Raw genomic sequence first — 21,199 nt, 5'->3', positions numbered from 1 at the left:
AGACAAATTGGATATTAGACCAAGTAAGAATTAGCCCAACTGGTTATTAACCCAAATGGAAATTGGATGAATTGGATATTAGACCAAGTGGGAATTAGACGAATTGGATATTAGCTGAACTGGTGTTGACGAAATGAGTTTAGACTATGTGAAGTTGGACAAACTGATAAGTAGACCAAGTGGTATTTGACCATCCGATAATTCACCAGAGAGACAGTCACAGGGGTAGAGAAGTGTTGCAATAACACACACATAGGCATATATTTTTTTTTTTTGAGGGGGGTCTCACAAAATCCATATCATTATCGTTTCTTCTTCTTCCCAATCCCTTTCCTCGTCTTCTTCCTTTCTCCTCCTCCTCATTCTCCTTGTCCTTCTTCTCGTTATTTTTATTACTACTAGTAGTAGTAGAAGTAACAGAATTTTTACCATTATTATAGAACTGTATTCCACACTTGTATTGCCTTATCTGTATTATTATAACTTAGTTGGGGAAGTACACATTGCTCTGGGAACCGGGGGTGCTGATAGCACCGGCCAAAGAAAAAATATTGTGGGTGTATTATTCTCCATAGGCAGCATCCCCAGGCCCAGGTATTCTGGAAGATGTGTAGATTGAGAAAATGTAACCAAAATGACCCTCTTTTTGTAGTGAAACCCTTTTTTTCGAAATTATATCGATCAGCACCCCACTTAAAAAACTGTTCCCATACAGGGCCCTGGAAGTGCATTTCAGTGTAACCTAAAGAAAGTTACAAAACAAAATAAAAATAGAATCATAGCTGGAGCCAGGCCAAGATCAAAAGTTAGCACATTATACTCTGAGTTTAAACTGCTTACTTTAAAAGATATTGCAACCTACCAGCAATGTATTTTTATTAGTGTATCAATCGGTTTATGCCTCTTAATTTTTCTCAGTTGTTTTGATACAAATCAGAATTTTTATAAATATAATACACCCTCTTCATTTTATACATTTGCCAAGACACAGAACGTGTTCTTATCAACATATTTGTTTTATAGGTCCAAAAAAAGAGGAACAAATTATCTAAAGACATCAGAAATGTACCATCTTTGAATTACTTTAAGACAAAACTTGGAGAAAAAGTTACGCCCGCTCCCTAATTTGAGTTGCTTATTTTAAGTCTTGAGATGATTGGTTGACAATTAATTGATGGTGTCATTTGATATAATGTATATAAAGTTGCCCTGTTTTGTTTTTGTTTTCCCCTTGTTATGTAATGTACTTTGTACGGATAAGTTTTTGTGTGTGTCTTTTTTTCTGTCTATAAGTCAGTGAATTGTACCGGGTTGTTACCTCCATTGTATTCTAACTTTTAGAAATGTATTAATATGCTTTTACCTTTGGAAACTGTGTAGGCTTGTATGTATGTATGTATATATTTTTACCTAATAAATTAAAAGGTTTCAATCATATGCAACACATTGAATATTATGTACAATTGAGGGTCTAAATTTGTATTTGAACAGGTTGTGAGAGAAATTGGATAATTATGCAAATTAGATTGCCCATAATGTCAAACACTCAACAATTTATTTTGTGGTTTGTTCTATGTGGTGTTGATATTACTCCCCATTTAACAAACACAATCACCATTATTGTAACTCATTCTGATTTCAACAACAGCTTAATTTTATCAAGTTTTATTATCTCTTCCACTTTCTTTCACATTTCTCTTCCTCTTCACTATCATTCTCTTTCTATGTACCCCCCCCCCCTCTCCATCAATACTCCTCATAATTGCAACATTCCATAGTATAATGTCAGCTCTGACGACTTATACAAATCCTTGTTTTTAATTGGCCAAGGAGTATTAGTCTCTCATTGTTAACATAATAACTACACATATTAAATATTCTTTTGGGTCCTCTGTCATAATCTTGAATCTACCCCCAAAATAAACACCATAGAATAAAAGAATTCAAGGATATTGTTTTCTGCAAATGAATAAAGGAACTTTAATTTTGATAGTCCCAATGATGTAATATGTTGTTAAACAGTAATAATTATACACACATTCTCATAGCATAAAGTGATAACTTTCTTTCTTAAATACAACACCTCAAAAATGACATGTTCATGTATATGAATAAAGATCCACAAAAACAGCTTCATTTGATTCCTCTCCCCAAAAGATGAATGTTGTTTGCAAAAAATAATGTCACAATACTAACATGTTTTATTCAAATCCTACATCAATGGAATATTACCACTATCTGGACAACTGTAACTTTCTTCTACCAAATAATAATCACAAGTTTAATAATTCTGGCTTTACTGATAATCCTGAGCATTGGCATCAACGCAAAGGATACACTGTAAAAAATGAAGTGCTAATTTAGCACTTACAGTGCTTGTATAGTGACTGCACTACGAGTGCTGATTTTCTAGTTTAAATTTGAACTAGAAAATCAGCACTCGTAGTGCAGTCACTATACAAGCACTGTAAGTGCTAAATTAGCACTTCATTTTTTACAGTGTATCTATTTTTGCATCCACCCCCCATCACAAAAGATTAATCTTTTGTGGGGGGGGGGGTGTGCAACGATAGATGAACAAAGGATAATCCTCTGTGCTGATATGCCTTATATAAAGTAATTAGTTTCAATAGACAATCGACGGTTATTTTGTCAGAAACAAAGGCTAACCATGAATGAACCCAGTAAATAAGAAACACCAGCTTGAAATAATGTAAAAGCAAACTGAACACAAACTATACCCAATATATTCAGAGTCAAAAGAAATGTACAACATATAAAGATAATTATCATACTCATTACCATCATCATCATTACCATCATTACCATCATCAACATCATCATCATTACCATCATCAACATCATCATCATTACCATCATCAACATCATCATCATCATCATTACCATCATCATCATCATCACCATTACCATCATCAACATCATCATCATTACCATCATCAACATCATCATCATCATCATCATTACCATCATCAACATCATCATCATTACCATCATCAACATCATCATCATCATCATCATTACCATCATCATCATTACCATCATCATCATCATCATCATCATTATCATCAACAAAATCCCTCAACTAGGGGGCACATATCTGGATTTAGGATACCCCATGCAGCAGTCAGGCCTATGCTTCTTTCTTCTTCCCAAGAACCTGTAAGGACTGGAACAACCTCCGACAGGATTCAGCCCATTACCTCTCGGTTGATGCTTTCAAGCCCGCCTTCAAGGCCTTCTTGAGAGGGATGCAAAGGTAAACACCACAAACAAAAATGTTTTTACTTACACAAGTATATTCGCACCTGCACAACAAGAACAAGAGCTTATGAAATAACAGTATGTGAAAAGTTCCAAACATACACACTCAACCAGTGCGTTTATCTTCATCACCTTGTAGAAGCCCTTACTCTGGAAGAAGAAAGAAGAACTGTTTCTTTGTCATGCTTTCGGCCACATCTAAGGCATTCCATAACTTTACTTTAGCATCTACGGTATATGCTACATAATACATAACATAAAATATTGCATAAGAAAGCATGTAAGTTTGATATCCCACCACCAATTCTATTTGATCATGTTGTAAGATGATGAAATATAAAAATCAGAAACAACCGATCCCCAATCAAGACCACCTTTCAGGTTTATATTTTTTTTTCTCAGGTTTATAGTCTTCCTATTAGGCTGGCATGAAAGAATATCTTGAAATCGACTTGCATACATTACATATCAGAAGCTAATAATGCTAGAGACCTACTCTGACTAGAATAACCAAAAACATGTATAAAAATAATTTACAGTAGATTGCACCAGCCTTTCCAAAGAGCAATAAAAAGTCTTATAACAGTTCATTCAATGACAAAGGAAATCCATTAAAAAAAATCTTTTAAAAAAATGCAACTCGTGTTTTTAAAATAAGTCACCATTCATACACTGTAATCTGACCATTCTAATCTTTCTTATTCCTGGGAGGTTTTTCTTACAGAAAAGGGGAGATATTTTCTCATTAAATGGTCTGTCCTTTATAGTAACAAACAAGAGATGTTAGAAACCTGCTACCACTTTGCAAACAGATGGTAGAACTAAGAACAAGTGTGCATCAGAATAATGGCATAAATGAGGGACAAATGATAATCTATAAACACAATTCAGGAACTAACAAATCAACATATGCCTTAAATTTGCATATGACATGTTATGTGAGTACAACTGTTGCAGAGAATACAAGCATGCAATATAATGCATACATTTGGCCCAAATCAACAATCTCTAACAAGCAATTAAAAAGAACATGAAAAGACAGGAAACATATAACATTTGTAGAAACAAGTAATTCCTTCATAACCATTCATTTAGTCATAACTAGGTATAGGAACCTTATCATGAGTCAGAGCAGCATCTTTCAAGTGGAAATCCTGCAAGAGGTCTTTGATTGTTAATCGTTGCATTTCATCATTGAAGAAACAGTGGAGGATGCAGCAAAGCCATAGAATTATGTTAAAATAGCTCAAAAAATATAGTAACTATAAAACTGGAAAACACCAAGAATTTGGAATTCGAGGCAAAAAAAAATCAATTTGAATTTTGATTAATCTCAAATTTCAGATATGTGTAATTGAATGTCATATAATTGTTTTATTTTTTTTTTTGTATTTTGGAAAGACATAATATAAGTAGATCTATGGTCAATTAAGTAGATCTATGGTCAATTAAGTAGATAATATGGTCAATTAAGTAAGGATTGGTAATTTATACCTAAACACCAGTATACAACATCTGACAGTCTTCTGTGTGAAAAATTAACCACTTTGTTTCAAAGAGGACAATATACAAACATCAAGAAATATGTTTTTCTTTTGAATCAATAAAAAAAGAGAGACTTGTATGTTAACTTGTTAAGTTCCTAAGACAATATCAGAGTTAAAAATTGAGGAAATGCTGGGAAGTACATCTATAACGTTCAAATGAAACTTAACACGGGATCAATCATTTTCCTCATATTATTTGGAATAGACTATATACTATATTGTAAGATACACATCGCAAGATTGCAGTATCTCTTTCATACATGTACATGGCATGGGACATATTGCAGAGACCATATTTGTATTACAAACACATTTCAACCAGTTAAAAATCCAAACGCAAACCTCAAATTTACAATTTTAAAAACACCATCAATGCTAACTTCTGATTTATCTGATGCACCCATCAACATTATTCTTTTTGTTCTTTTAGTATGAGGAAATTCCCCTATGTTACTTCCTCTTCATGCTACTTTTCATTCTCAATAGTAGGTTGTTACTGTTTACCTAAAAACTGACAACTTTTTCAGACCTAACCAGTGATTCATTACAGATGAACATGTCAGCTGCAATATCAATAAAAATATCTTCAAATATTTTATGAAAGGGTACACAACACATACCACAATGCATACATACATAATTAGTTCTACTGTAGAACTAACAGTAGGACTGTTCTTACACTGGCAGTGATAAAAAAGATACAACACTAAATCATTTACATAGTACTATTTGACACAAAAATAAGTCAACAATACATACAGATTATGCAAAATTCTACAATAATATTACTCAAATACAGACTGTTGCACTGCATCTCAAATTTTTCTGAGAATATGGTGTAAAATACTATGGTAAATTAGTTGAAAGAAGAAAAAAAATGAGTTGAACGTGATATCAATAGTTGGAAGAAATCATTAGTGAGACATACATGTACATATACTGAATGAAGCACCTGAACTCTTAAGTTAATGTACTGTACAAAGAAACACATATGATTATTTGTTTTATAAATAGATCAAAAATAGATTTAATAGATGCATCTGAATATTTCAACAATTAAGAAGTCCTGACACTATAGATAATTTTTTTACATTTATATGTCATACAAATATTTATATATTTTAATCACTTTTTTTCATAGTAAACATATTTCGATCTTTAAAAAAAGTTAAAATAGTTATTTGGTGACATATTGTGCATACATATACATGTTGTTTTCCACTTGCAGTTGGCATTGTTCTTCACAACAATCATAAATCCAAAAATCTTAGCTTCTTTCATTGTCTATTTGAATGAAAAAGGGGCAAAGCAGGACGCTGTTCTGTGCAAGACTGATAATGTCAAGTAATTACATCCCAAGAAAATAAGTAGGTTTTCATAATGGATAATTGGTACCACTCAGAGACAACTATTATCAATGTTAGGAAATCAGCTCTTGGATTTTAAAAATAACTTTGAAAAAATTAAAAGACAACATTTCTAAAATTAAGTACAATTAAACATGATAAAATATGTACGTTAGTACTTCACAATTTTTAGTAATACCTTATGGCTACAATTCGGGTGAAATAAATTTTTTCTACATACAACATGTTAAGGACACATAAAAACAATTGTGGTTTCAAAGAGTACTGGATAATTCTTCAAACATAGTTGAGATGACACATTCAATACTTTACATATGTTTCTCCTATTCATCACTTAATAAAATAAATGATCAAAGATTGGTGAGCTGAAAAATTTGTTCACCATTAACTTCACTTTTTGATTCGGTCCTAAACAATCAATAATTTGGACACAATTAAAATATATCCATTCTCCTTCTTTTACAAGGAAATTAAGAGAATAAATATGCTTTGGTTTGTGATAAGTCAGCTTAATTCTTGAACCAAACTTGAGTCAATTTCTTTTTCACACTATTGGCACAAACATACAGATACTAAATACTTTATAAAGTTGCTCATGAAAACGGTATAATTTGAACATGATTTGAAAATCATTACATAAAAAATATTTGAAGTATAAGTAATGAGTCTTTTCTCTAAATTTGTATATCCATTCTTCTGCCTGTGATGGATCAGTCGACATCTGGGAAAGAGTGCACGCTTGGCCATAACGTAAAATAGTTTTATGCAAGGAAGCCATGGCCTTTTTGAAAGTACATCTGTCCATTCATCAGACAGTAGACTCGCCACGATCCGTCACCACATCAGAGTTGACATAGTCATTCTCACTACCCCTTGTTGAATTCCTACCAAGGCTTCCAGAACTAACGGAGGGTGGGGGTGAGCGGTAAAGGCCTTTGTGATTCCCATTTTGTCCATTCATGATGGGAGCACCGATTGGTACAGGCCCCTCAAAGGACACATCACCAAGAAGAGGGGTACTTGTGCTTACGTTTGGTGACATGGGGCCGTAACCTGGTGGTGTTCTTGGCTGTGAGGGCGTGCTATGTTGTCTTGCCATCAGATGAGGGTGTTGTTGTTGCATAGGTGTCCATGGATCACCAGTATGTATAGTAGGTGTCTTGGGTGATTTAGCTCCCTGTGATGCTTGATCCATCAATGCATGATATTCTAGATTATCCATCATACCAGCTACCATCGGTTGAGAACCTGTTCCATCATTCAGAGGGAGGTAGTTATCACCAAGGTCTGTTGGTCTTCGGGGGTCGTTCTGGTAATCATGCTCTTCTACACAAATTAAAAAAAGACAACTCTTATCTTTTATCTCATTTTATTTGACTTTTTTATTGTGACCCTCACAATTACATAATATCCTTCTTTGCAAAATGTTGAATCTTTCTTGATAAATAAGCAACCAACAAGCTTGCATATTCACTAATGTGTACTGTAAGATTTAAATAATTTCATTTCAAGAATTGCACTGATCATTTAATTAACTCATTGCCTTACTAGTATATCAAATAAAAACTCTTTTGAATTGTAGTGGTAAATCAGGTTATTGTTTGTTTGCTTTGGAAAATTAATTTCCTCTCTTTTCATAAAAATCAGACTTAAAAATAAAAATGCAAGTTATCTCATTATTTATGCAACTTGAATGGAAAATAAAAGAGAAAAACAGGAAGTACATACATCACATTTGAAAACTCTTTAAAAGGTTTATATCAACTCACCTCTAGGACTCCTGAAACTTTTGGATTGAAACAAATCACATATTTTTTTTCTTTTTTTTTATTGATACATATCAACCTCTTAACTCCTAAATTATGTAACTTCCAGAGGTTTTTTACAGGGATAACCAGTTCCTGATAACCAACTTATGTAAGGAAAGCCATTTTTACCATTTAATCTTATTTCCTAATATACATACAAAAATGTATTCTTGGTCACAAGAATTCAATTTCTTGATATAAAAAATGAATTCTTCCATCAAGAAATGAAAAAAAAAACAATCGGCTTGCCATACGTAGGTCGGTATAGGCAGGCTTAAACACAAAGGTAAAACAATCCCTTTATAATAATAATTACCTTCCATCAAGTTATCTAGCTTGTCATTTGGAATCAGGTAGTCATCATTCAAACTTGGATCTGAAACATAATTTACAAAAATGGGTGTCAAAAATCTATCTGCATATCTGCTAGACATATAAACATGATATTAGATTTTTTATGAGTAATGGATAGTTGATACGAGCATGAATCATCTTTTCATCAAGCAAGATACATTTCTGTCTCGCTTCTATTTTCCTATGGAAATATAAATTGAAAAAAATATTACTCTCTTAAAGTTTAGTGTGAATTTAACTTTGAATCAAATCAGGTTAATTTGGAAATACATTGTATTATATAAAAGGAAAGAATTGAGAATTTCATCATCTCTGATCTGAGTGTTGGAGTGACTGAAAAAATTACTTTTTATGTCTCTCAATTTCAGTAAATGTTATGAGAGATATTTCGAATGGCTATTATCCATATCTTATAAAGTTAGGTAAGAAACTAAAATGTAAAACTAAAGGGAAAACCATATGAATATATATATTGTAACTGACTTAATATTAAAATATTAATAATCAAATATTAATATTACAAATTAACACTCAATCTTACCAGTGCCACTCATATTACTGTTTTGCCTGTCGAAATTTCCCTTGACTGTTGGATCTTGACAGTAGCGATGAAGACTGCTATCCTTTCTCACTGGACCAGATGGCTTGCCAGAGGGAGACATGGGTGCAGCACCATTCTGGTAGGAGAAAGATAAATGGTATTGATATGATCATCATTTAGAAGGTATGGGTAAGGCACCACATAGAAGCACTTTTAAGAAATCATCATTAAAGTTGTCAAGAACTGGGAATCATCGTCATCACCATCATCATCACCATCATCATATAATAATCATGTCACCATCATCATCATCTTACTTAACATCATCATCATCATCAATAATTCTAACAAATATGACCTTAATTATTTTATATTTTTACAATCTTATCTCTTGCTTTAAAATAAACAAAAACAAAATAGAGCAATGAAAGAGATAGAAGATGATGTAAGGAGAGTGCTGAATCAATCGGGGAGTAACAAGTTGGACTCACTGGTGGGAAGAAACCTTGCTGACTCTCATAGGTGAGATTATGTGCAGTAAGGCTCATAGGTTGTAGGTAATCCTCAGCATCCATGAGTAAGTTGGGATCAGCTCCTGATTCGGTGTCCTGCATCAGGGTCTTGTAGAAATCTGAAGGAGTGGGGCTTGGCAGGGATAATGCACCATCATTCTGATTGGAGGAGAAGATAGGATAAATGATGAGAATGATTATAAAGAGAAAGATAAAAAGGGATAAACGAGACTTAAAGGAGAATGAAACCCTTGAAACTAGCTGAATCCATATCAAAGAGAAAAATCAAAGAAACATATTGTTGAAAGTTTGAGGAAGATTGAATGAATATTAAGAAAGTTATGAGCATTTGAATATTGAGATCACTAGTGCCATGTAGATCCTCCCATCGGCAATGCGACCAAGATCTGTGATATCACACACGTACAACTCCCTCATTACTTTAGTACTTATTTCACTTATATTCTCACTTTTATAGAGTCTATCACAAGGTTAGGTGTTTTCTTTATGAGATGACAAGTACAGAGGTTTCACAACATTATATCATTGATGAATCGTTTGTCATATGATTAGAATGAGCAAAAAGAGATGTTTTGGGGTATATTTTCAGTGTCCGAATGGGAGAGTTGTACGTGTGTGACATCACAGATCTTGGTCGCATTGCCAATGGAGGATCTCCATAGCATTAGTGATCTCGACATTCAAATGCTCATAACTCTTTTATTGCTAGTCCTATTTTACTCAAAGTTTTGTTGATCTTATTCTTTGATTTTTCTGCTTTCACAAAAGCTAACTTGCTCCAAGAGTTTCATTCTCCTTTAAGATGATAGGTAGAATTAGAATGATATGGAAGAACAATCAGAAAGCTGGTAGAATAAAATTCACTCCAGTGTATCTCCAATTTCATCAAGTTTTTACACCTGACAAGGAGCAGAATATGTTGATCGAAACATCAAGATAGGACATTAAGATATCTAAAACAATTCTTTTTCCAAACTTTTACCAAAAGATATCAAATTATATATGCCTATGTGGTATATCCCAAAACTTGTTCATCTAGTCTTGACCAACTTAGAAAAGGTTTAAATATCCTCACCTGGATGACAAGGTATCTCTGAGGATCTTTGGTCATTCTCTCTAGTTCTTCTTGCAGCTGTTTGAATGTAGGTCTACTATCTTCATCAATCAACCAACCTAATCAATGATGAAAAACAGAAGAAAGTCAAGATATGGGATATGATAAATGATGATGTATGGTAATAACACTATCATACAGGTAGATATAATTTATTTTAAATAACTTCAGTACAATTTATGAGTGCATATGGTATCTACATATTCAAGCAATCTGTAATAAACAGGTAACACGCATACAAATATGACTTTAAAAACCAATTTTTTCAACACATGCCAAACTACAAAGAAATCTTCTATTTGTGAACGATAAATTTTCAAATTCTAAACAAGTTGATTCTATAATTCTTTTCCTTAAGTAAAAGCTTGTGTCACTATCCTAAATAAAAATAAAATCTACAATTACTTTTCTCATGATTGTAATAACTTACATTTGACCATCAGCATGTATATGTCAATGGTACAGATTGGAGGCTGGGGTAACCTCTCACCCCTTTCTAAGAGTTCAGGAACCTCTCTGGCCTTGACCCCCTCATAGGGTTTTCCTCCAAAGGTCATCAGCTCCCATAGGGTTACACCTACAAAAGATAAAGACAATGATATGTTGTATGACACATGAACCATAAAGGACCCTGAAAAGCCAGAAAAGGTAACTCTTTGTTTTAGTATTTATTTGTGAACAGCTCTTGAAATGATGAAACCCCAAAGTGTAATCCATGACTTCTGAATTCCCATATCTGAGTTTCAATATACTAAATTCGGTACACATGCCTAGGAGTTAATATTGGATAAAAGCTTTCTAAATTATCATATTTTGAAGTCCATCAATGCAGAAACCAGGTTAATATCAAATACTAAACTTTGTAAAAGAAATACATATTTATAACTAAATAAAGAATTTTATGACATGGTCATTGATCCAGCTGTGAATAAACTTATTGATAGAGAGAAAATGATGATGTATTAAAAGGTATGTCACTCTAGAGTACTTACCAAAACTCCATACATCACTTTTGTGTGAGAATCTCCTGAACTGAATGCACTCTAAGGCTAACCATTTGATGGGCATCTGAATAAAGAAAACAAAGAAATCCTTATACACATATCCAAACAAAATGCACACATGCACAGATGAATCTTTTACCCCAATTAAGACTAGCCGATGATGCCACATAAAGCACATGCAGGCACGAATTTCAAATGCGTTAAGAAATTAAACTTGATAAAATTGAGAATCAATTATGTAAGAGAATCCATCCTGGAATCATTACCTGTAAGTATTCAGATGATATGATATCCCTGAAGAGGATTTCATTATTATTTGCTGTATTTATCAGATCTGACAACTTTCCTTGATGCTGATTGGCTGAGAAACACTATGGTATCAGCCAGAGTGTGAATGGGATTCCAATTAAAACAGGACTACATTTCTATTCAGAGGGCCTATATACCAGCCAAAACTAAGAATGGCCTGGAACAGCAAAAAATTAAAATGTGTAATATCACATAGGTCATTATATCTCTATCTTGAACTTACCTTGCCTCCCTGTGCTTTGTATTCATTGGAATCAACCTCCAAGAACTTGGCCAGACCAAAATCTGTGATCTTCACCTGTGCTGGGCTCTGAACAAGGACATTCCTAGCAGCCAAGTCACGATGAATAAGATGTTTTTCTTCCAGGTATACCATTCCCTGTGATAAAAGTGAAGAATGAATGTTTTGTTCTTATTTCTGAAAAATCTCAACAATCAAGTAAAACCTTCCAGGAAATCTCACAAATTTGTTACTAGTAAGCAATGGTCAATGATGTGTAATTTGACTCAAATGGAATTTATGTATGGATATGGATTGGACCACATTGGTGGCAGCAGAGTGATGAAACCCTATGTTATCTCAATTCACTGGTTCTACAAGAGGTACCGGTCAATGATGTGAAGTCTGACCCAAGTGTTGTTCCAAATGTGGTCGTAGGTGTGGGATTTGGATTATTGGTGGCAGCGGTGGGATGAAACCTATGTTATCTCAATTCACTGGTACTAAATTAGGCCAAGTTTGGATTTTGGAGTACCAGTTTTTAACAGAAACCTAACACAAAACCAAATTTCTTGTTTAGAACGTATTCAGTCAAGAGCATGCAGAATTATGCTAGGTGAAGAATACACTAATTATACCGATGCTTTGGAAGTGTTTTCTTTACAATCTTTATCTGAAAGACAAAAAAAATTGTGTATGAACTTTGCTGTTTCCCTTGCCAACAGTCCACTTTGTAACAGTTGGCTACCTCTCAACAATGATGTTAATTACTCATTGAGGAGAAGACCTAAATATCATCAGTTTCATTGTAAAACCAAACGTTTTCTAAACAGTCCATTACCTTACTTTATAAATTTACTTAACGCTAATTTGAAATAGGCTTGTATTGTTCCTTAGTCAGGATCTGAATGTTGGTTGCTGGGCGTTGGGGGACCCACGGTCACCGGTCCCACGTGGTACGTTCACGGGAGCCTCGCCCTCCACCCTTTTCGCTCTTATGACAGAGAGCGAGGGGTGGGAGGATTGGGCGGGTTTGGTGCACGTGCCGTATGGGACGGGTGGCCGTGGGGTTCTGCCGAGGGACGGCTACCGGCGTTCAGATCTTGACTAGTTATTTAGTTACCCGGTTGATATACATACAAACCTCTGCTGTGCAAGTCGTGTTATGCTAATACATCGCGCCTGATACCAATTTGTTTATTATTATTATTATTAGTTCATAAGCTTGTTATGAAAATTTTACAATTTTACCATTTTTAGAACTTTTTAAACTCAAACATAATTGAATAGGTTTACATGTGTTTTTGTAATGCTTTTAATGCATGTATTTCACATTGTAACAACTAAAAGGTAACGATGTTTTTATTTTTATACCAATATTTCACTCATTTTTATCAAAATTTCTGTATGTGGTGGAAGACATTTATATCATCTTACAAACTACGTCATCCTTTATATTTTAAGTAAATGTTTTCAGGTTTGAGCAGGACAGATTCTTGGGTCGAGCGATCACTCACCCCACATCATCCCCCCCCCCCCGCCGCATACTATTTTTTCATCCGTATGCTTAATGAGTGCAAGGTGCGAGGGGTGACTGCTGGGTGGGTGAGTTCAGTTGTTTGACTTAGTGTCTTTATGGTTGTTGGATGAATGAGCGTGGTATGAATGTGAGTGTGTTTTGTTTTGAAAGTGATTGTTTGTTGGCCCTATTAATGCATAGCTCCGGTGAAGTTAGCTGACCCTACACAAAGTTCCACCTGAGCAATGATTTGAATAACCAATTCCATTGCTCAGGTTGAATGGTGTTGTGGTGGGATTAGCAATCCTTGGCTGGAGCTGTGCATTGAACTTGACTGCTCGCTCGTCCCCAGACACCCTCCTGTCTTTCGTTTTTGTTCCTGCTTAAAACTAAGTTTTTATTGTTTGAATTAAGATGTTTATCAATAAACATCCTTCCACCACCACCACCTTTCAGTGTTTGTATTTTTTTTACTTCATCTTTTCCTTTTAGTATACATAATATATTAATTTGCATTATATTTTCGTCATCATTTCAAGTTTGATGTTTTTAAATCTGTACACTCTATGTATATATACCTGTAAATTGTACGCAATTCAGCCTTTTGGCTGCAAAGTGCAATAATTTTAATAAAACCTTTTCAATTTCTACAAGAGGTACCAGTCAATGATGTGTAATCTGACCAAAATGTTATTCCTAATGTGGTCATAGGTGTGGAATTTAGATTATTGGTGGCAGTGGTGGGATGAAACCCTATGTTATATTAATTCACTGGTACTACAAAAGGTACCATTAAATGTTGTGTAATCTGACCCAAATCTTGTTCCTAGTACGGAATTCATTGGATAGTTGGATTTATTGGTGGCAGCAGTGGGATACAGACTTACATGCGTGTCAAATGGACTGGTTGGTTTTACAAGAATTACTCTTTATTAAACTTTCTTTTAAAAAATTTCCTTTTGATGTATGTAGGTTTGTGTTGGACTTGCAATGTCAGTGAGATAGAGACCAAAACTGTTTGACTTGTATCAAAATTGGCACAAATCATTCCTTTTTATCTGTCTTGTAATAACTGGCTATGATGGGTGTTGATTCTATTTATGGTTGGTAGTGATAGGCAAAATTGAATACAACTTTTCTTAGAAATCTAGCTGTTTCCTACAATTTAATGACAGCCAGTCACATCCATTCCAATGTTACGGTAGCAACCTTTATTCATCCATAGCTGTAAAGGGATTTTCAATGTTTGGGTCATATATTCCATTGTTTGTTGCTGCAGTAAAAATGAAAACACACCACATTTCCAAAAGTACAACTAGGACGCGAGATCTAGTCATACAAATATTATAACATATCCCAGGTTTCATCTGGGGCCCGTTGCATAACAATTTTCCCATGAAAAACTCTGGCAATTTTTTTGCCACAGTTTTTTTATGGCAAAAGTTTTATGCAATGGGTCCCAGGTTGGTAAAAATTAGAGCAAAATCAATTCAGCACAAATAATCTTGAGTCCATTTACCCTAGCAATCTGGAAGCTCCAATTGAGGAGATGGTGAGATCCTATCTGCTCCTTGTGTTGGCGAACATAGTCCAAGATAGCTCCTAATGGCATAAGCTGGGTGATCAATGTCATGTTTTGTGCAATACAGACACACAGAAGACGTAGCAGACATGGGTGGTCCACAGATGCCATAACCTTTGCTTCCTATGATACAAGAATCATGTAGAAATATGAATAAAGGTAATTAATTGTTTGAATCAAATTCAGAGGAGGAAAGGATTGAATGTGCACAACTTATAGTAGAATATTATACAATTATATTACTGTTCTCTTTCAAGAGCTTTATACAAAAAAAGCTTTCCATAACACATTTTTAGCATATTATGTTATTGGTTGTTGGCGAAAGATGGTGAAGAAAAGACCTGTGCCCCCTATTGCCATTCAATATCCACTCTTGATTATATTTCATTTGAGTACAGCCTAAAAGTGAAAATGGATGTAAAGTTGATATTTGGTTCAAAATCAAAGAAGCATAACATGTAGTGTTTGCTTCATAGTGAGCATGTTGACATTACCCACCTCAAGTAATTCCTCAGCAGCATGTGGTGAGACTTCCCTTAGAGCTTTGATAGCTACAGGAATCCTGATCTTCTCACCCTCTGGGATCCATAGACCCTTGTAGACCGTCCCAAAGGCTCCGGATCCAAGGACTGGACCTAGCTTGAGCTCAGTGTCCTTGATGATCTTCAGTTGAGCCTGGTTAGGTTCCACATTGCTGGGTGTCAGAGGCTGTAAGGAGAAAGAAAGTCAGCTCAGATATCATAATGATTGATAATGATCTGGCTGATACGAAACCTCATAGCTTGTATTGAAGGGGTCAACTGTTTCACAGCATCTCCGAAGGACTTAGTCAATGCATTATTTCAGTGAACAAGTACATTGAATGTTTTTTTTTAATCCGGGACCTGTGACAGGCCACTGTGTCCCCTGTCATATAATTATCAATAAGAAAGAAAAGTTGTTTTCTTTCAAAGAGAAAAAAACAAATTTGGTCAAATGTTTTAAGTGTCAATGATATTCGGAAGTCATTGAAGATGGTTTTTATTTTGAAAAAAATCTTTAGAATATCCCGTTTGAGGGATACATAGTACTGATGCTAAATGTATTTATTTTTATTGTACAACGCCTACTTAGCTCGTTATACGCAAGCAAATGGGAGGCTGAATGTCAAACATTCGTACTGTTGCACACAAGACGTACCATCCAAAATGTACCGTTGCACGGCTTTAGGAGGTGACGTCACAATATTGTTTAATTCATTGCACTCAGTAAACGTGAAGGCGCAATACGCGTATAAGCCTGCTGGCTAAATGTGCAATGCTGCCCAAGGTCATGTGCGCTTGTGGGATTTTGCTTTTCGCTTTCAATTTTTTGCTCCCTTTTCATAGATTACTGCAGGGAAAAACTCTTGTTTTTTTCTTCATATTTTCGCTAAATTCCGAGGCGTTGTACAACACAAATAGCGAATATTCTTATTCGTGCAATGGTGCGAGATTTTGAATTCGGTGAAAGAAAGAAACACTCTATTCAACTCGGCTAACGCCTCGTTGAACGCCTCATTGAATAGAGCATCTTTCTTTCACCTCATGCGAAATCTCGCACCATCGCACTCGTGCCTATTCGCTATTTGTATACTGTCTAATAAAAACATAGGAAGTAAACATTCTCTCAAAACCTCTTGGTTTATTTTCGCTGATCATAAGAGTACTAGATGCAGCATTAAGAACATGTCTATTTGTTTCATTTTACTTACTGCTCCAGTGTAATCACTGCTCTTCATATCATTTAAGTCCTGAAAAAGAATGGAAAGATTTTACATAGAAAGATAAATACCAACTATCCAAAAATGTGCTGATACATGTACTTGGAACATGTATGATTTCCTAATCAATATGCTTTAACTACACTAATTTCAAATTTAAAGGCATGTCAGGAATATAACTGTCCAAACAATAGTATCCTTGAAACAGATATTAAAGTGTTATATTCACCTATTTTTTTAACTTGAAATAACCTACATTAATTTTACACTGATTTTTAATTCATCACTGCCAGAAAATCTTGGTCACTAGCCTGTAAAAAATGATGTCACTACATTATCTATGTTGTTTTAAATAAAATTGCAAAATATTCACATGAAATACATGTTAGGCATCAGCCAATCTGTTCTTTCATCTACATGTCAACACTATTCCAAATCCTTGAATAATAATAAAGCAATAGTCAGAAGTTGATTTTCATTTTTGGTTCCTAAATCTACCAATTGAAACATAAGTGCCTTTCTTGCCACTTCACACACAGAAGTTTCAAGTACTGCAATTCCAGTCAATAATCAACCTTCTGTACACCAAACCCTAATTTTTGTTCATTCTTACTTCCCTTCATGAACTTATTAATCCCTGATAATTTGAGAACACCCTTTTGTCTGGGGCACAAAACTGATATGAATCATTACAGGAAAATCTTACACAAGTAGGGCTTCATACTTTATGGAACGTAATCTCAAACTCAAGCTTTTACTCACTATGTTTGGCGGGATGTCTATGTACATATCATTCTTGATACGTCGTTTGAACCACATGATAAACATGACGATAATGATGAAGATGATGAGGGCACTGATCACGATGCCGGCAAGAACTCCGATGGACAAACCTCCACTGTTAAGATGAGGAGAACTTGTGTTAGTATAGGGAAACCAACAGAAAACAGATAGAAGATTTAGAATAAGACATTTAACAAGAGAGTATCACAAGTACAACACATTACAGTGGATTATGTGATTATTATAGATTGTTTCAGCAGAAGAAGATAAAAAGAGTTGAAAATTGAAAAGTATAAGTTGTCAAGTTATGTGAAATAACAATTTTTTTAATAAAGTAAAGTAAAGCAACATTGAAGGAATAAATCACAAAAGTAAAAGTATAATTTGAAAAGATACAACCAAGTCATAGGAGACAACACATGTTGAGAAAAGACAATTAACAAGAAGAGGAGTGTGAGGAGATGAAGCACAGGAAGTAGGATTTGGTTGTCATGGGAACAGGATGACAGCAGGTTCAAGACAGACAGATGGGTAGACATGAAAAACAAACAAAACAAACAAAAGTTGTTTAATTCAAACCTATGTCAAAACAAGAAGAAATAAGTGAATATATTGAGAGTTTGATGTTATAAGTCTCTATATAGTAGAAAATATAATACCTTGCTATGCTACGAACATAACTTGTAAACAAAGTAATTCTATGAAAAAAGAAAAAGCAGAAAATAAAAAGGGACATTTCTTAAAATCTACATGAAATCATACCTATGTGACATTTAAACCACTCTCAAACATCAATCCTCAAAGGATGAGAAAGTCCAAGATAATCACATCTGTGTGCTCTGTTATTTTTTCACAAAATAAATTTCTGCGATATTCATGATTTTCCAAACTTTTAACATCTCATTAATAACAAAATCAACATTTCACAATGAATTACATTTGTAAAAAGAACTAAGCACACAGATTATGATCATCATCACCCATCTTTCCTAGCTTCATCGGAGTAAAGTAGTATTGGTACTCACCCTGGGTTTGGCTGTGCAGTCTGGTCTGTCCCGTGAAGGTAAAGACATGTTCCATTGACGTTCTCATAAGCATCAGGACACTCTGCCCGACATTCCTTATTCACTACAACATTCCTGCATTCAAAGCATCCACTTCGTGTGCCATTCTGGCAACCACCTTTGCATTCACTGTGGCAGGCTTCACACTTTGACTTAGCATTGGGGAATTGCATAGAAGGGCAGTCCTTGCCGCAGACGTATGGACTGAGCTCATTGGGGTATTCCGGTGTACAGGAGGGTGCACAAAAGAACTGGTGAGGTTCACACAAAAGTCAATAAGAACTTTTAATTATATATTGCTCTAAGAATCCTCTTTTGAGAGACAGAGGTGTCTTTTATTTTGTTCAGAACAGAATAATTTATGGGTGAGGAAAGGAAAGTGCTTGATATTCAAAATGAAAAAAAAAATCTGTAACTTCTGAAGGTTTCCATCATCTTCGGGAGACGACAAGAACATGCTTGTCAAAACATCAAGTTTGGGTGGTCCTTTTCAGGACCAACATATGCCCATGAAAGAATACATTGTGTACCTTGACAAAAAGCATATTATTATGTTTCTGAATAAAATAAATATGAAGAACCTATGAATGAGTGCTCATATCTATTCTACAGAGTGCTTAAGGCACTGATTGTCATTATTTCTGAGATTAATCTGGCTGTAATCCTGGTGCAAAACCATTTTCAAACAATGCTAGGTACCAATTTACTGCACATATATCACCACAACATGTTAATAATAACTTTTGGGAATGGCTAATCTAAATGATCACCTTTCCAAATGTGTCATACGATTGCTAGACTTTATTCCTTTAATATCATGAAGTGTATCTGAAGATATGCAGCATGATAATGAATAGTTTGAAGAACTATTACAACTTTTTGAGATATAAGTTAGAGTTCCAGAACCATGTTCTTTTAAGAAATGTTATATAAATTTCTTAACTGGCAAATTCACATCACAACATTATCACTTTACATGTGATGGTGTAATCCTTCATGCACAGAACAAGTTCATTTGACCAAAGAGGTAAAATTTTCTCTGAAAAAATTGAAAAGTTTGGGAGAAAAAAAAAATCAAAATATGGCGAATTATCATAATGGAGAATGAAGAAGTTGTGGATGACTTACAGTGTTGAAACTAGTCCTAATTGTATATGATTCACATTGAAGACAATCATATTCTGTACCATTGAAGCAATTCCTGCACTGTGAATGACAGGGCTGACAAATCTAGAGGAAAGATAAAAACAAGGATAATTTCATTTCATTTGGCCTTATTAGTTACTGGGTAAACCTAAAAAAGATAATAAACTTCAGACATATTGAAATTTGGTGACCTTTTCTCCTCCAAAGTGAAAAAAAACAATAGAAAATGGTAATAAGAGTGAGAAAGGCAGTGAATTTGAGCAACTATTTATATTCATTTGTATATGCATTGTCATGTAATGTCTAGTTTATTTCCCAGGGCCGATTTTCCTTGATAAGTCTAGTAATCTCCTAATTGTATAATGTGGCCACTGTAAAGTAGATGATAACTAAACTTATTCAGGTTTAATGAATATAGGGCATGGTGGAGAGAAAGATATCTTGTTATATCGGTAACCACCATTGGAAATATTTAATATTTTAAATTAAAAAAAAAATTTACTATTTGACATTTCACAAGCTCAGGTATATCCTTATAAAACACAATTTCCTATACCAAACGATGCACTGATAACTGCCAATCTGTATCAATGCAAATAAGAGGCAAAATCTTCCACTCACATCATCCACATCCGGATAGAAGCCAGTCCGACACTCATCTACGCATTCATCATCTTGTTGGAATAGTTTACACTGCTTACATCGTCGAGGTCCTGCCCCATCACATCCAATACACATAGGGTCACATTGCTGACATATCTGTTGAGGTCAAAGGTCATTAGTCACATCAATATCCATACAAATTATTATTCATAAATAAATCAAAGAAACACAGAATTCCATTCTGAAATCAATTGTCTAGAAACAAACTGTAGGGAAGGCGGTGTAAGTTGTGACACTTTTTGCATGTTAGAATTGATATGAATAATAATATTGTAGTATTAAGTACCTTGCCTTTAAATTTGATTCTTGGGAAATATTTTTCATCTATATATAACTTTCTACTCCCACACTGAAAGTCATTGTGACCTTTGAAAAAAACGTTGTCAAATGGCTCAACTTGCCCCATCTGTGGGGTAAGTTGTGCTACCTTCTGGGGTAAGTTGAGCCACAAAAACTATGTACAAAATGTATGCAGGAAGAACCGGCATGTCAACGTTTTATTTAAAGACTTTTCACTTGCTAATTCTCTATAAATGCTAACATCCTCTAAAAGTAAAAGAACTGTCATGTGAATTTGCTCTGTTCTGCCTCCATATCAATGGCTTTTAAGGTTTTTTTAATT

At 34.4% G+C, this 21,199-nt stretch overlaps 1 protein-coding gene across 1 annotated transcript in view; it reads right to left on the bottom strand.

The window, feature by feature from the left end:
- Positions 1-1,950: 1,950 nt before the first annotated feature.
- LOC129255739 (receptor tyrosine-protein kinase erbB-4-like) overlaps positions 1,951-21,199 on the bottom strand; it is a 41,854-nt gene continuing 22,605 nt past the window's right edge. The window contains exons 16-30 of the mRNA XM_064103813.1: positions 20,536-20,673; positions 19,897-19,998; positions 18,730-19,019; positions 17,684-17,819; positions 16,913-16,951; positions 15,679-15,888; positions 15,118-15,303; positions 12,083-12,238; positions 11,539-11,614; positions 10,977-11,123; positions 10,508-10,605; positions 9,391-9,570; positions 8,900-9,035; positions 8,321-8,380; positions 1,951-7,522 (exon numbers count right to left, since the gene is read on the bottom strand). Of these exons, the coding sequence (XP_063959883.1) occupies positions 7,005-7,522; positions 8,321-8,380; positions 8,900-9,035; positions 9,391-9,570; positions 10,508-10,605; positions 10,977-11,123; positions 11,539-11,614; positions 12,083-12,238; positions 15,118-15,303; positions 15,679-15,888; positions 16,913-16,951; positions 17,684-17,819; positions 18,730-19,019; positions 19,897-19,998; positions 20,536-20,673 (2,472 nt within the window). The 3' untranslated portion in view covers positions 1,951-7,004. The remainder of the gene's footprint in view (positions 7,523-8,320; positions 8,381-8,899; positions 9,036-9,390; positions 9,571-10,507; positions 10,606-10,976; positions 11,124-11,538; positions 11,615-12,082; positions 12,239-15,117; positions 15,304-15,678; positions 15,889-16,912; positions 16,952-17,683; positions 17,820-18,729; positions 19,020-19,896; positions 19,999-20,535; positions 20,674-21,199) is intronic.

Source organism: Lytechinus pictus, chromosome 1 (assembly GCF_037042905.1).
Source record: "Lytechinus pictus isolate F3 Inbred chromosome 1, Lp3.0, whole genome shotgun sequence".
NCBI classification, from domain to species: Eukaryota; Metazoa; Echinodermata; class Echinoidea; order Temnopleuroida; family Toxopneustidae; genus Lytechinus; species Lytechinus pictus.
This window is presented reverse-complemented; position numbering and strand designations above follow the sequence as displayed.